This window comes from Ranitomeya variabilis, chromosome 2, assembly GCF_051348905.1.
Source record: "Ranitomeya variabilis isolate aRanVar5 chromosome 2, aRanVar5.hap1, whole genome shotgun sequence".
NCBI classification, from domain to species: Eukaryota; Metazoa; Chordata; class Amphibia; order Anura; family Dendrobatidae; genus Ranitomeya; species Ranitomeya variabilis.
Window position 1 is genome coordinate 1,057,886,646 of NC_135233.1, and position 16,502 is coordinate 1,057,903,147.

Below are 16,502 nucleotides of genomic sequence, written 5' to 3' on the forward strand. Positions count from 1 at the left end.
GTGATGGCTACGCAGAGTACAGTGAAGGACTATCTCTCCATGGAGGATTAATCCAGAGGAGGTCCCTGTGCTTTATCTCTGCTCCATTCAGATGGGACTCTTTCTCACACACCCCAATAATCAGGAAGTTATTACCTACATTTGGACAAAGACCTCCAGTGCTTTGTTGTTACCCAAATAGTTTACATGATCCCTGGGTTATTCGCTAATGCCTTAATTTGTGGGTCCTGTGGAAAGGGGATTCCTGCAGCATAGGCGCTCATTATCTCCTTCAATGTTTGGTTATGACCCAACTTGTCTTCATGATCCCTCAGTTACTAATCAACACCCTAACGTGTCGGTCTTGTGGAACGGGGATTCCTGCAGCATAGGCGCTCATCACCTTCAAGGTTTGGTTATCACCCAACTTTTCTTCATGATTCCTCATTTATTCATCAAACCCTAACTTGTAGGACCCATGGAAGGAGGATTCCTGCAGCATCGGCGCTCATTATCTCCTTCAGTGCTTGGTTATCACCCAACTTCTCTTCATGATCCCTCAGTTATTTATCAACACCCTAACGTGTCGGTCTCATGGAAAGGGGATTCCTGCAGCATAGGCGCTCATTATGCCCTTTAATGCTTGGATATGACCCAACTAATGTTCATGATCCCTCAGTTATTTATCAACACCCTAACTTATCAGTCTTGTGGAAAGGGGATTCCTGCAGCATAGGCGCTCATTATGCCCTTCAATGTTTGGTTATCACCCAACTTGTCTTCATGATCCCTCAGTTATTTATCAACACCCTAACGTGTCGGTCACGTGGAAAGTGGATTCCAGCAGCATAGGCGCTCATCACCTTCAAGGTTTGGTTATCACCCAACTTGTCTTCATGATTCCTCATTTATTCATCACACCCTAACTTGTGGGACCCATGGAAGGTGGATTCCTGCAGCATCGGCGCTCATTATCCATATCAGAATTACCATAAAGAAGCTGGGAATATTCTTTCTCTTTCTATGTACCTCTGGCTGAACCGTTTTATTAATATATGGATTTTGGGCTAATTATTGCACACGTTCGGCCACATTATTGCACTTACTTGTGGGAGAAGGGAAGGAACAGATGAGTCTCCACACAGGACGCCTCCGTCACATGCCTTCTCTTTGTCTCCAGGGTGTACTGACAAGTCTGGCTGCTGCTGACCAGTGTGGACAATGGGGCATTCTGGGAGACAAATATATGAAATTATATAAACACCAATCAACCAAAAAGAATCTGTCCCACTAGAGAGATGGACGCACCAGTCCTTTAAAGAGGGCGATTGGGCTGACGTAGTCTCTGGATGGTGTGAACTGGTCGCACGTCTTCAGGTTCGTACGGACGGTGACATCGGCGCTCCCCTTCTTTCCTACGCTGATTTCACTTTTGCATTTTCCGTACACAGTGTCCTGTAAATTGGAGCAAAAAAAAAAAAGGAATCACAAATGTAATATAAAAATATTATTCACACGATTCCGGCTGACGGACCATGGACAACGGTGGCGCTGCTTCTAGAAAAGTTTCAGATCTATTTTTCTAAGCTCAGACAATCCCTTTAAATTTTAAAGGGATATTGCGGTCTACATAAATTATCACCAATCCACTGAATTCTTCACCTCTGTGACCACGACTAATCGACAGAACAGGGGACTTGTAGCCTTCACTCTCCAGTGTCCTCAAGACTTGGGAGAATGGGTGACATATGTTCAGTGTACTGGCGGCCATGGGGGTCCTAGTGTTGGGGGACCCTTAAAATGATCAGGTATCCATAGAATGCGATCATTTATGTAGGATGGAATGACACTTTAAGAATACGGTCCCAATGGTAAACAGGGATCAGATCTGCAGTTCTCCACTTGCTCTTCAGCAGTCACTGCATGCTGGGAGTTGTAGTGTCACCACCGATTCCGAGGCCATAACAGGTATTCTTACCATGTCACTGGTTTCCTGTGTCTCGTCTGGAACAAGAAGAGCTGAAATGATGCCTCTCTTAATATTTAGTACAGTCCCAGGCTCGTCATCTTTGGGATACAGCATGACCCTTTTCCCATCCTGAACACTGAAGTTGACCTCATACCTAGAGGGGGACATTACCAAACATCATAAAGGCAATGTGAAAAGCAGTTATATACCCAATACAGACCTGATGGCTTTCTCTACCCGTACATGCTTCCTTAAAGGGATCACAGCATTTCATATAATAATAACCTTCTTCTTGTAGAACTCTTCTCGCTAATTAAAATGTGCCGTCTACCACTGTCCACTACTTCTGAATAATGCCTCTTTTCTATCATAAAACGTTGATTTATTTCAGTCACCTGCAGTACCTCTTTTAACCATTGCTGGCAAGTCATGTTTTCCATAGAAATCAGTGCAACAGCGCCCCCATCTCTAGTTTTAGAATTCAGTCAAAATATTGACCTTTGATTCACCGTAATTCTAGGAATGGCAGCCGCTTCATTTTAATGAGACCGGACAGTGCTATTATATTCTTATTTTATAGAAATGGTAATGGCGGTCCCTCAAAATAGTCCTTCTTGCTTACTTGGACATAGCATTGGAGAAGTCGTCAGAGTTCTTCGCCTTCTTGTAGATGGGTTTGCCCTCGGAGTCCACGCCGTACACCTCTCGCAGGGTGCACTGTTTTATCCTCAGGATGAAGTTGCATGGCTGTGGCACTTCTAGCTCTACCTGTTAATACACAAGATGACGAAATATTTAGAAAAGTATAAGATTGTGACATTCCCCAATCTATGCCCAGTCTTTTCGGATCCACTTACCTTGCAGTTAAACTTGGAGCCGCTTTGTGAATCGGCTGTACCGGTCACCCCACTGGATGTAGCAGCGTCGTAATTATATATATATTTCCTAAGATGTCGGAACTTAATTGTATCTCCTGAAAGAAATGTAGGAACAAGTGTAAGGGAATTAAAATATAATTATTACTTGAATTAAAGAAGATTTTTAATAAAAAAAATATATTTTTTCATACACCCTAATTCTGAGTTTAAATAGGGGGTCATCCGTTCAGGGTCCTCAAGCCTTGGCGAGAATAAAGAGCGGTTACTAAGAACATCCCATTAATGCGAACGGACTCTGACATCTTCATTAAAAATGTTCGACCATTTTACTGCTGCAGAAAATCTATAAGTCTTTTATCTAGCTGAGTGCTGTGCAAAAATGTTACAAATGCAACAGAGTTCCTGCTCCTGGTTCTGACAGCTCTCCCGGCACTCCGCTCCCTTCTCTCAGTGTTAGAGATAGCAAAATGGAGGGTGATCGAGGGGAAAGAACACATAGAGACTCAAGGAGGGCAGAGAAAACACGTTTGTTATAGAGAAGTAGGAAAAAATAGGAAATAAGTGCAGGATAGAAGCTGTGCTGGTTTATCAGCCAATGAATACAACAGCACCATGACATCATCACATCCAGCCCATATTACAGAGAGAGGAACTCCCACAAGAGAAAAATCTAAACTTTGGATCAGTCTGCAAACTGTATATCAGGGGGATAAAATGAAGGAATAAAAATGGCAGACTGAAACTTAGGTAAAGGTAAACACTACCCTAATAACCTCCCTCTCCAACATCACTGAAGGAGAGCTTACTCGCCTCTTTTCCAAATCACACCTCACCACCTGTGCACTTGACCCCATGCCTTCCCACCTGCTCCCCAACCTCACTAACACGCTTATTCCAGCCCTAACCCATCTCTTCAACCTATCTCTCTCTTCTGGTACCTTCCCGTCTGCCTTCAAACATGCCACCATCACACCCATCCTCAAAAAAAACTAACCTTGACCCAACTGCTATGCCCAGCTATCGCCCCATATCACTGCTCCCGTTTGCTTCAAAACTCCTTGAGCAGCATGTCCATTCTCAGCTTTCCTCCCACCTCTCATCTAACTCTCTCCTTGACAACCTCCAATCTGGCTTCCGCCCTCACCACTCCACCGAAACTGCACTGGCAAAAATTACTAATGACCTAGTCACAGCCAAAGCTAACAGACAGTTTTCCATCCTCCTCCTTCTTGACCTGTCCTCTGCTTTCGACACAGTCGATCACTGCCTACTGCTACAGATTCTTTCTTCCCTTGGCATCAAAGACCTTGCCCTGTCCTGGATTGCCTCATACCTATCCAACCGCACATTTAGCGTTTCCCATTCCCACACTACCTCCTCATCCCGCCCTCTCTCTGTTGGAGTCCCTCAAGGCTCTGTCCTAGGACCCCTACTTTTTTCCATCTATACCCTTGGCCTAGGACAACTCATAAAGTCCCATGGCTTCCAGTACCACCTGTATGCAGAAGACACTCAGATCTACCTCTCTGGCCCAGATGTCACCTCCCTGCTGTCCAGAATCCCGAAGTGTCTGTCAGCCATATCCTCCTTCTTCACCTCTCGCTTCCTAAAACTCAATGTAGACAAAACCGAATTCATCATCTTTCCCCACCTCACGTATCCCCCCTACCTGACCTATATATTATGGTAAACGGCATCACGCTCTCTCCCGCTGCCTCGGAGTAACTCTTGACTCTGCCCTGTCCTTCAAACCTCACGTCCAAGCTCTTGCCACCTCCTGTCGCCTCAAACTCAAAAATATTGCCAGAATCCGTCCCTTCCTCAGCCCACAATCTACCAAAACTCTTGTGCATGCTCTCATCATCTCCCGCCTCGATTACAGCAACACCCTCCTCTGTGGCCTCCCCGCTAACTCTCTCGCACCACTCCAGTCTGTCCATAACTCTGCTGCCCGGCTAATCCACCTCTCTCCTCGCTACTCCCCTGCTTCTCCCCTCTGCAAATCCCTCCACTGGCTCCCAATCTCCCAACAAATCCAGTTCAAACTACTAACACTGATCTACAAAGCCATCCACAACCTGTCCCCTCCCTATATCTCTGATCTAATCTCCCACTATCTTCCCTCACGTAATCTTCGATACTCCCAAGACCTCCTTCTCTCCTCCACACTTATTCGTTCCTCACACAACCGCCTCCAAGATTTCTCCCGAATATCCCCCATCCTCTGGAATTCCATGCCTCAACACGTCCGATTATCCACCACCCTCGGATCCTTCAGACGGAACCTGAAAACCCATCTCTTCAGGAAAGCCCACAGCCTACAATAACCGAGCTGCCGCCTCACCACTGCCAGAGCCGCCGCCGCCTCACCCCTACCTTCTGTCTCTTCCCCACTATCCCATAGAATGTAAGTCCGCAAGGACAGGGTCCTCTCCGCTCTGTACCAGTGTGTCACTGTAAACCTGTTTACTGTAAATGATATCTATGACCCTGTATGTAACCCTTTCTCATGTACAGCACCATGGAATTAATGGTGCTATATAAATGAATAATAATAATAATAATAACACTAACATATATAAAATGATATTTTCCATATTGTCCATAGGCCTAAGCACCTTACTCTATCCCTATCACAGATCATAATGTATTATGATATATTTGACACTAAAATAATAATAATAATAATAATAATAATAATAATAATAATAATAATCCCTAAAATCCCTTAAGGGGATTTTAAAAAATATAAATATTCACATATATTTTAAAAAAAAAGTAAAAAAAAATCCTACAATAAAACATTTAATTAAAATGTATAAAAATGAAAAAAAAAAGTTATTCAAAGCTTGATTAGTTAGTGTAAGATACATTTTCTGACACATATATTACATAAAAACCCTCGTTTGGTAACCACAGGACTGTAATAACCTCAAATAATTTAATAATAATTTAATTGGTGTTACCGTGACCAATATATATATATATATATATATATATATATATATATATATATATATATATATAAAATAAATAAATATATATATATATATATATATATATATATATATATATATATATATATATATATATATAAAGATTAAACAAAATAATGTAAGTAAAGCACACCTACACAGAACAGGTAAAAAAAAATCACAACATTTTTGGGCATAAGCCAAGCCCAACAAAGCCTGTTTTTAATTTCTTGAGAATAATTTGATCCTTCAGTGATCAGCTATAATGGGGGAATCTGGCAGCAAGTGCTCAATTTCCCTACAGCGCCACCAGGTGTTAAATAAAAAAATTACACATTTGTCATAAAAAAAGTCTTTGGATTCTCTGCTAAGTCTGACAGATGAGTATCAACTTAGTAACTCAGTAATCTCGAAAAGGGTATTGAATGTTATCGTATATAAAACTATGGAATACTTAACAAATTGGCAAAGTTTTCATTATTATTTTTTTTTTTAGGAGTATGACCATGCCATATATATAAAAAATGTTCAAAAAGTCAAAGTTATTTAGAGAATTCAAAGTCTTCTTTGGTAACTCCTCCAACTGTGATTTGAGAAATGACGCTTGCGTGCAATCTACCGGGTGAACACAAGAGGGCGCTATCCCCTCATGTTACACTGATGTATCTGCGGTCATTTCCCAATTTATCTCACACTTTGTCCTGTATAGAACAACTTGTATCTTTTCCAGGGAGCAGAAATGGCCTCCAGCCTCCAAGACAAAGGTTAAGCACACAGTACACACGGCGTGATCTCCGGGAAGATTATCTGCAATAAATAATTCTCCACACTGATAGGGCAGGGATGGCGTCACCTCACCGCCTGCTGTTTACCAGGAGGACCAGGGCTCAGGTACCAGAGTCCACCAGAATCACCGCGTCTGAACTCACCCCTGTTCCAAACCTATCTAGGGCTTAGTTTTTATCTGGTGGCGCTCCTATGCGCCATTTTTGCAGTAATTATATCCGGTGCAATGTATAAAGTGTAATCTTACTTGAGCAGCTGGGATTTTGGCTTTCCGCCCCATCTTCTTCTGCAAATACAATAGAATAATTCTCAGTTTATGTATATAGTGATAATAATATATATAGTCTGACTACAGTAACACAACAACGAATATGCCCCGGTGATCGCACCCAACCTGCTTACACTGCCCAGTTATCGCTCCTTGGATTATTACACCTTAGACCTGATGACACTGATGCACTTACTTTGACAAGCATAGTTAGAATGACTGTATGAGTTGTTTTTTTTTTTCTACCCCAACTAAAACTATAAAATGATCATTTTAATATCAGGCAGACAGACTTAGAAAGAGAAGGGATTATATGGCATCAGCTTCATCCGGTGTAAGGGATTTATTTAATAATGTAAGTAGTTGTATTGTGAAATATGGTATATCTATGTAAAATAAGTCTATCTACAAAGACAAAAAAGAAAAGCAACAGGCAAAAGCGTATCTGGGTACCGTGTCCCTCAGGCAAATACCAAACCTTCAAAATAGAAGATAAAAAAATGGAGGCAGCGCACCAGTTCGAAGGGAAAAAGTGCTTTTCAGTAGCTCAAAATGGCGACGTTTCGGCTTAGAGCTGTGAGCCTTTTCCAAGCTTGCACGTTGGCTCAGTGGTTAGCATTGCAACGCTGGGGTTCTGGGTTCTAATCCCACCCAGGACATCTGTAAGGAGTTTGTATGTTCTCCCCGTGTTTGTGTGGGTTTCCTCAGGGGTCTCTGGTTTCCTCCCACATTCCAAAGACTTACTGATAGGGAATCTAGATTGTGAGCCCCGAGGGGACAGCGATGATAATGTGTGCAAACTGTGGAATTAATGGCGCTATATAAGCAAAGAAAATAAGTAAGAAATAAAATAAAGATCCCATCTCATCTTCACTGTATCTGCAGGAATTGCTGCTGATTCACTACCTCTATATATTTATCACGATATAATGAATATCCAGTGTATCCACACAATATATATATACCGTATATAGTCCATACACATATATATGTATATATATATATATATACACAGACACTGACTCACACAATCTATATATATATATATATATACAAAAATATATATATATATATATACAAAACACACACACACAATATATATATATATATAAACAAAACACACAAACATATATGTATACACACAGACACTGACTCACACAATCTATATATATATATATATATATATATATATATATACAAAAAAAATATATATATATATATACAAAACACACACACACACATATATATATATATTCACACAGACACTGACTCACAATCTATATATATATATATACAAAAATATATATATATATATATATACAAAACACACACACACAATATATATATATATATATATAAACAAAACACACAAACATATATGTATACACACAGACACTGACTCACACAATCTATATATATATATATATATAAATATGTATATACAAAACACACACACACACACACACATATATGTATACACACAGACACTGACTCACACAATATATATATATATATATATATATATATACTAGCTGTACTACCCGGCTTCGCCCGGGTTAATGACTGCTGTTAGCAAAATAGAATGTGTTAACAAAAATTTATTCTGCACACAAAAACCACAAAACAAATAGATAGAAATGTAATTATTAAAAGGCAAAAACTAAGCAAATAGAAGCATTTCACAACATATATTAGCTTTGTTATACTGAGAATGTCTTTGTTGCCTATATTAACCAATCAGAGCTCAGGTTAATTAACTGTAGCAAAATAGAAGCTGAGCTGTGATTGGTTGCTATTGGCAGCCTGATAAATCCCCAGCCAACAGGAAGCCCTCCCCCCTGGCAGTATATATTAGCTCACACATACACATAATAGACAGGTCATGTGACTGACAGCTGCCGTATTTCCTATATGGTACATTTGTTGCTCTTGTAGTTTGCTTATTAATCAGATTTTTATTTTTGAAGGACAATACCAGACTTGTGTGTGTTTTAGGGCGAGTTTTATGTGTCAAGTTGTGTGTGTTGAGTTGCGTGTGGCGACATGCATGTAGCGACTTTTGTGAGATGAGTTTTGTGTGGCGACATGCGTGTAGCAACATTTTGTGTGTTGAGTTGCATGTGACAGGTTAGTGTAGCAAGTTGTGTGCAGCAAGATTTGTGCATGGCGAGTTTTGCGCGTGGCGAGTTTTATGTGTGGTGCATTTTGAGTATGTGCAAGTTTTGTGTGAGGCAACTTTTGCATGTGGTGCAACTTTTGTACATGTGGCAATTTTTCTGTGTGTGCAAGTTTTGCATGAGGTGAGTTTTCCATGAGGTGAGTTTTGCACGTGTGGCGAGTTTTGCGTGAGCCTAGTTTTGCATATGGCGAGTTTTGCATGTAGCGAGTTTTGAGTGGTGACTTTTGTGTTTCGACTTTTATGTGGCGAGGTTGGTGTGTGTGTGTGGTGAAATGTGTGCTGAGGGTGGTATATGTGTTCAAGCACGTGGTAGTGTGTGGCGCATTTTGTGTTTGTGTTCATATCCCCGTGTGTGGTGAGTATCCCATGTCGGGGCCCCACCTTAGCAACTGTACGGTATATACTCTTTGTCGCCATCGCTCTCATTCTTTAAGTCCTCATTGTTCACATCTGGCAGCTGTCAATTTTCCTCCAACACTTTTCCCTTCACTTTTTCCCCATTATGTAGATAGGAGCAAAATTGTTTGGTGAATTGGAACGCGCGGGGTTAAAATTTCACCTCACAACATAGCCTATGACGCTCTCGGGGTCCAGACGTGTGACTGTGCAAAATTTTGTGGCTGTAGCTGCGACGGTACAGATGCCAATCCCGGACATACACACATACATACATACACACATTCAGCTTTATATATTAGATATACCTGTATGTAATCTCCTGTATATAGTATATACCTGTGTGTCATCTCACCTATATATAGTATATATCTGTGTGTCATCTCCTGTATATAGTATATACCTGTATGTCATCTCCTCCTATACATAGCATATACCTGTGTCATCTCCTCCTGTATATACTATATACCTGTAGGTAATCTGCTCCTGTATATAGTATATACCTGTGTGTCATCTCCTCCTGTATATAGTATATACCTGTATGTCATCTCCTCCTGTATGTAGTATGTACCTGTATGTCATCTCCTCCTCTATATAGTATATACCTGTGTGTCATCTCTCCTGTATATAGTATATATCTGTGTGTCATCTCCTCCTGTATATAGTATATACCTGTGTGTCATCTCCCCTGTAAATAGTATATACCTGTGTGTCATCTCCTGTATATAGTATATAGCTGTATGTCATCTCCTCCTGTATTAGCCCTCGTTCACACGTTATTTGGTCAGTATTTTTACCTCAGTATTTGTAAGCTAAAATGGCAGCCTGATAAATCCCCAGCCAACAGTAAGCCCACCCCCTGGCAGTATATATTAGCTCACACATACACATAATAGACTGGTCATGTGACTGACAGCTGCCGGATTCCTATATGGTACATTTGTTGCTCTTGTAGTTTGTCTGCTTATTAATCAGATTTTTATTTTTGAAGGATACCAGACTTGTGTGTGTTTTAGGGCGAGTTTCGTGTGTCAAGTTGTGTGTGTTGAGTTGCGTGTGGCGACATGCATGTAGGGACTTTTGTGAGATGAGTTTTGTGTGGCGACATGCGTGTAGCAACTTTTTGTGTGTCGAGTTGCATGTGACAGGTTAGTGTAGCAAGTTGTGTGCAGCAAGTTTTGCGCATGGCGAGTTTTGCGCGTGGCGAGTTTTATGTGTGGTGCCTTTTGAGTATGTGCAAGTTTTGTGTGAGGCAACTTTTGCATGTGTTGCAACTTTTGTGCATGTGGCAATTTTTCTGCGTGTGGCAATTTTTCTGCGTGTGCAAGTTTTGCGTGTGGCGAGTTTTGCACGTGTGGCGAGTTTTGCATGTGGAGAGTTTTGCGCGTGGCGAGTTTTGAGCGGCGACTTTTGTGTTTCTACTTTTATGTGGCGAGGTTGGTGTATGTGTGGTGAAATGTGCACTGAGGGTGGTATATGTGTTCGAGCACGTGGTAGTGTGTGGCGCATTTTGTGTGTGTGTTCATATCCCCGTGGTGGTGTGATTATCCCATGTTGGGGCCCCACCTTAGCAACTGTACAGTATATACTCTTTGGTGCCATCGCTGTCATTCTTTAAGTCCCCCTTGTTCACATCTGGCAGCTGTTAATTTGCCTCCAACACTTTTCCTTTCATTTTTTCCCCATTATGTAGATAGGGGCAAAATTGTTTGGTGACTTGGAAAGCGCGGGGTTAAAATTTCACCTCACAATATAGCTTTGACGCTCTCAGGGTCCAGACGTATGACTGTGCAAAGTTTTGTGCCTGTAGCTGCGACGCCTCCAACACTTTTCCTTTCACTTTTTCCCCATTATGTAGATAGGGGCAAAATTGTTTGGTGAATTGGAAAGCGCGGGGTTAAAATTTCACCTCACAACATAGCCTATGACGCTCTCGGGGTCCAGACGTGTGACTGTGCAAAATTTTGTGGCTGTAGCTGCTACGGTTCAGATGCCAATCCCGGACATACATACATACATACATACACACACACACACATTCAGCTTTATATATTAGATATATATATATATATATATATATATATATATATATATACAAAAAAAAAAAAAAATATATATATACAAAACACACACACACATATATATATATATTCACACAGACACTGACTCACATATAAGACGTTTTCTGCTATTAATGTGCCTGAACTGGAGTGGAATAAACCTATGTTTACTATGGTACTAATATTAGTGATATTAGCAACTATACATATATTATTGTCATTTATATACATATATATATATATGTAGAGGTTTGTAAAGTGTTCCTCTCACATTGGAGTAACTACATGATGCTAGTTACAATATATACTGTATATCATAGGCCGTCTATACACATTAATTGCAGGAAACATCTTATTTCTCGTGAGTTTATTAAATACGATAAATAACAACTAAAAAAATATCTCTGCTTTATTTTCAACGTGCAAAAATAAAATAAATCAGAAATGAAACATATCTCTAACAACCTTATCCAGACCAAATTTCCAGTGCCACCATATACTATGCCTAGCACCATTCTTTGAGAAGACCACCCCTCTAGAAGACCACCTCTCTAGAAGACCACCCCTCTAGAAGACCACCCCTCTAGAAGACCACACTTGCCAATGCAATTTTGAATGAATGTTTTTAGGCTTTAAATCAATTCAATGTTTTCCTGTTTTAAAGACATGAATCCGGGTTAGGGTTATCCTTAGCTATTATTACTTTTCTACATAATATTTGCAGGATTTGTTGCAGATATAGAACATATCATTATTACATTATATATGATATATATTTTCGGACATATTTCCTACTATAATGCATCAGTAACATGTACCGGTATTTATTTAATAAAATGTATCCAAATATATATTTAATAATAATAAACTATAGACGCATCACATTTAAAATAATATAAACAAATAATGTAATTAAATTATTAAATTAAATGATGACCATTTCTATTCATTAAAGGATAGTACAATACTATAAAATACTATTTTTTTAAATAATATTTGATAAGTTTTGGCATTTTACAAGGCAGCCCGTTATCAACCATCCATCCTTACTTTAGCCATTAGATGCCAGGTCCCATAAATTTATAAATATAGAATTGCCCCTGAATAATTATTTCCAGAAGTGGATCCATTACTTACGAGCTAAGATGCAACTGCTGGCGAACAGCACAAGGAGCAAGAGCGTCCTGGTGGCCATGATGAGCTGTGACAGCTCTCAGGAGCTCCTTATCGCCCTTGTATGCCAATCCTGGGGTTTCTTCTCGCGTCCCAGGGAGAGAATGAGTTTTTGCCTTGGACATGAATTTATATAGGCAGGAAAAACCAGCTGAGTTATTATGTTTGGGAGTTCAGAGCAAATTGCAAAAGGTCCAAAGGGTAAAGTTTTGCCTGGGAGATTAGTGTGATGACCTGGGCCTAGAGCTGGGAAAACAGCAGTGATCATGACAGGTTCATCAGGGACTATAGTTATGTGCATTATATATACACAGGGCCGGATTTATTATTGCATTTCCACTTTTTTTCCCTCTAATTTTTGACATTTTTCCACTTATTTTTCACTTACGTCTTATTCTTTTTTTTAATTATTTTTTCTTTTAATTATGCCCTTTTTAAGTTATTTACATGTGTTCTTCTTGCTTCTTTTTTGTTCATCATCGTGGGTAGGGTTTGGGGTTTCCAGATGTTTTTGCCTTGATTCGTCAATTTTTTTAAAAAAGTCAAAACATTTGTTGCAAATGTCCTCCGGTTCCCTCCATCGAGTGATTTTATGTAATCTCGGAATTTTAGCAACCTTTTAAGAAAAGTCTCAAAGTTTCAAAACCGTTGAAGATAAAGATCATTTTTTTATTTTGCGTGTATATTTGCGTGAATTTGGAGTAAAAACGTCAATGAATGCCACATGACAAAAAATAAAATAAAATGGTGAATCGATCCATAACGCTTTATATCGAGCTTAGTGGAAAAAGAAATTGGAAGGGTACCCAAGTATGATATAATCTGCGGATCTTCAGGGATTTATAAAGGATCTGTTACCAGGTCAAAAGGGCCTAGTTTTCTTTTTATTTCATTCACGCTGCTCCTCTGATTATTCCGTTCTTTGAAAATCCCCCGTACGGTTCCAGGGATACGGGCCTTTCTATTTAGTGCTAATTTATATGATTTTTACAAAGGGGGCAAGGGTAATTATGCAGCTCACCGTAAAGACACTCCCCCGCGGAACCCTGTAAGCCACGCCCCTTTAGTAAATAAAAATATAAATTTGCACTAATTAAAAAGGGTATTTCTGGAACCGTATGATGGATTTAAAAAAAAGAACAAACCCTGAATAACTGAATAATCAGGGACGCAGCTGGAATAAAATAAGAGTAAAAACTGGACACTTTTGACCCAGTAAAAGGTATTTTGAGGGACAGTATTGAAAAAGTCTGATTATTGTTACCAAACGATACCTATTTTCCATTGATAATTGCTGCCCATGTATCTAATCTCATCTCTAAACATGAACATTAGAAAGTGGAGATGCCTACACCGAAGAACATGAGTTACTCATATAGAGAGGAGCTTATTGATCCGTCAAGAGTCAAGTTCGAATTGAATTTCCTGAAAATAACAGGTTCCTGCAAATTTGGACAGTTTGTGAATCAATCACCTTGAAAATGGGAATGGTAACCTCCAGTCTGTGAATAATCAAAAGATTCACCTGATAGGGAGGTGCAGGAGCTGCAGAGTCAGTGTAACTGTGAATTCATTGATCTGTGATATCCTGCAGGAACAGAACCTGAACAGCTTTTTTTTTAGTCTTCACACACTGCAGTCACCAACTAGGAGGGCAGTGTAATACCCTACGTCCTACACCAAGTTTCAGAGCAATTAGAGGCTTTGCAGTATTAAGATTCACTGCAAATTTATTTGCCATGCATCAAATTATGGGGGGAAAATTTTAAAAACAGGCAAATTCTAATTTTAGGAGATTCAGTCATCTCAATATTCATGTTTGATCATGGAATATGAATCCCAGGACCCCTGCTAATCTAGAATAGTGGCTCCAAGCTAGCAGATTTGTTGTTGTGAATAATGAGTTGCAATACCTTACACAACCAGAAAACAGGAGTGGCACTGTAAAAGAAACTAAAACATAAAAAGAGTAAATATCAGTAGAAACACATGAGGCCAAGATGAGATCTATCAGACATTCAGGGCAAGCAGCTGATAGAAATCAAGTCTTTAACCCCTTCACCCCCAAGGGTGGTTTGCACGTTAATGACCGGGCCAATTTTTACAATTCTGACCACTGTCCCTTTATGAGGTTATAACTCTGGAACGCTTCAACGGATCTTGGCGATTCTGACATTGTTTTCTCGTGACATATTGTACTTCATGTTAGTGGTAAAATTTCTTCGATATAACTTGCGTTTATTTGTGAAAAAAACGAATATTTGGCGAAAATTTTGAAAATTTTGCAATTTTCCAACTTTGAATTTTTATGCCCTTAAATCACAGACATATGTCACACAAAATACTTAATAAATAACATTTCCCACATGTCTACTTTACATCAGCACAATTTTGGAACCAAAATTTTTTTTTGTGACGGAGTTATAAGGGTTAAAAGTTGACCAGCAATTTCTCATTTTTACAACACCATTTTTTTTTAGGGACCACATCTCATTTGAAGTCATTTTGACGGGTCTATATGATAGAAAATACCCAAGTGTGACACCATTCTAAAAACTGCACCCCTCAAGGTACTCAAAACCAGTTTCAAGAAGTTTATTAACCCTTCAGGTGTTTCACAGGAATTTTTGGAATGTTTAAATAAAAATGAACATTTAACTTTTTTTCACACAAAATTTATTTCAGCTCCAATTTGTTTTATTTTACCAAGGGTAACAGGAGAAAATAGACCCCAAAAGTTGTTGTACAATTTGTCCTGAGTACGCTGATACCCCATATGTGGGGGTAAACCACAGTTTGGGCGCATGGCAGAGCTTGGAAGCAAAGGAGCGCCATTTGACTTTTCAATGCAAAATTGACTGGAATTGAGATGGGACGCCATGTTGCATTTGGAGAGCCCCTGATGTGCCTAAACATTGAAACCCCTAACAAGTGACACCATTTTGGAAAGTAGACCCCCTAAGGAACTTATCTAGATGTGTGGTGAGCACTTTGACCCAACAAGTGCTTTACAGAAGTTTATAATGCAGAGCCGTAAAAATAAAAAATCATATTTTTTCACAAAAATGATCTTTTCACCCCCAATTTTTTAATTTTCCCAAGGGTGAGAGAAGAAATTGGACCCCAAAAATTGTTGTGCAATTTGTCCTGAGTACGCTGATACCCCATATGTGGGTGTAAACCATTGTTTGGGCGCAGGGCAGAGCTCGGAAGGGAAGGAGCGCCATTTGACTTTTCAATGCAAAATTGACTGGAATTGAGATGGGACGCCATGTTGCATTTAGAGAGCCCTTGATGTGCCTAAACATTGAAACCCCTAACAAGTGACACCATTTTGGAAAGTAGACCCCCTAAGGAACTTATCTAGATGTGTGGTGAGCACTTTGACCCACCAAGTGCTTCACAGAAGTTTATAATGCAGAGCCGTAAAAATAAAAAATCATATTTTTTCACAAAAATGATCTTTTCACCCCCAATTTTTTATTTTCCCAAGGGTAAGAGAAGAAATTGGACCCCAAAAATTGTTGTGCAATTTGTCCTGAGTACACTGATACCCCATATGTGGGTGTAAACCATTGTTTGGGCGCAGGGCAGAGCTCAGAAGGGAAGGAGCGCCATTTGACTTTTCAATGCAAAATTGACTGGAATTGAGATGGGACGCCATGTTGCGTTTGGAGAGCCCCTAATGTGCCTAAACATTGAAACCCCCCACGAGTGACACCATTTTGGAAAGTAGACCCCTTAAGGAACTTATCTAGATGTGTGTTGAGCACTTTGACCCAACAAGTGCTTCACAGAAGTTTATAATGCAGAGCCGTAAAAATAAAAAATCATATTTT

General features: G+C 39.7%; 1 protein-coding gene across 1 annotated transcript in view; it reads right to left on the reverse strand.

Annotated features, from left to right (window-relative positions):
* The window catches only part of APOB (apolipoprotein B), a 39,298-nt gene extending 26,533 nt beyond the window's left edge, over window positions 1-12,765 (reverse strand). Inside the window, exons 1-7 of the mRNA XM_077291491.1 lie at window positions 12,628-12,765; window positions 6,835-6,873; window positions 2,806-2,921; window positions 2,571-2,716; window positions 1,958-2,102; window positions 1,288-1,434; window positions 1,086-1,210 (exon numbers count right to left, since the gene is read on the reverse strand). Coding sequence (XP_077147606.1) covers window positions 1,086-1,210; window positions 1,288-1,434; window positions 1,958-2,102; window positions 2,571-2,716; window positions 2,806-2,921; window positions 6,835-6,873; window positions 12,628-12,685 — 776 coding nt within the window. The 5' untranslated portion in view covers window positions 12,686-12,765. The remainder of the gene's footprint in view (window positions 1-1,085; window positions 1,211-1,287; window positions 1,435-1,957; window positions 2,103-2,570; window positions 2,717-2,805; window positions 2,922-6,834; window positions 6,874-12,627) is intronic.
* Window positions 12,766-16,502: the final 3,737 nt, after the last annotated feature.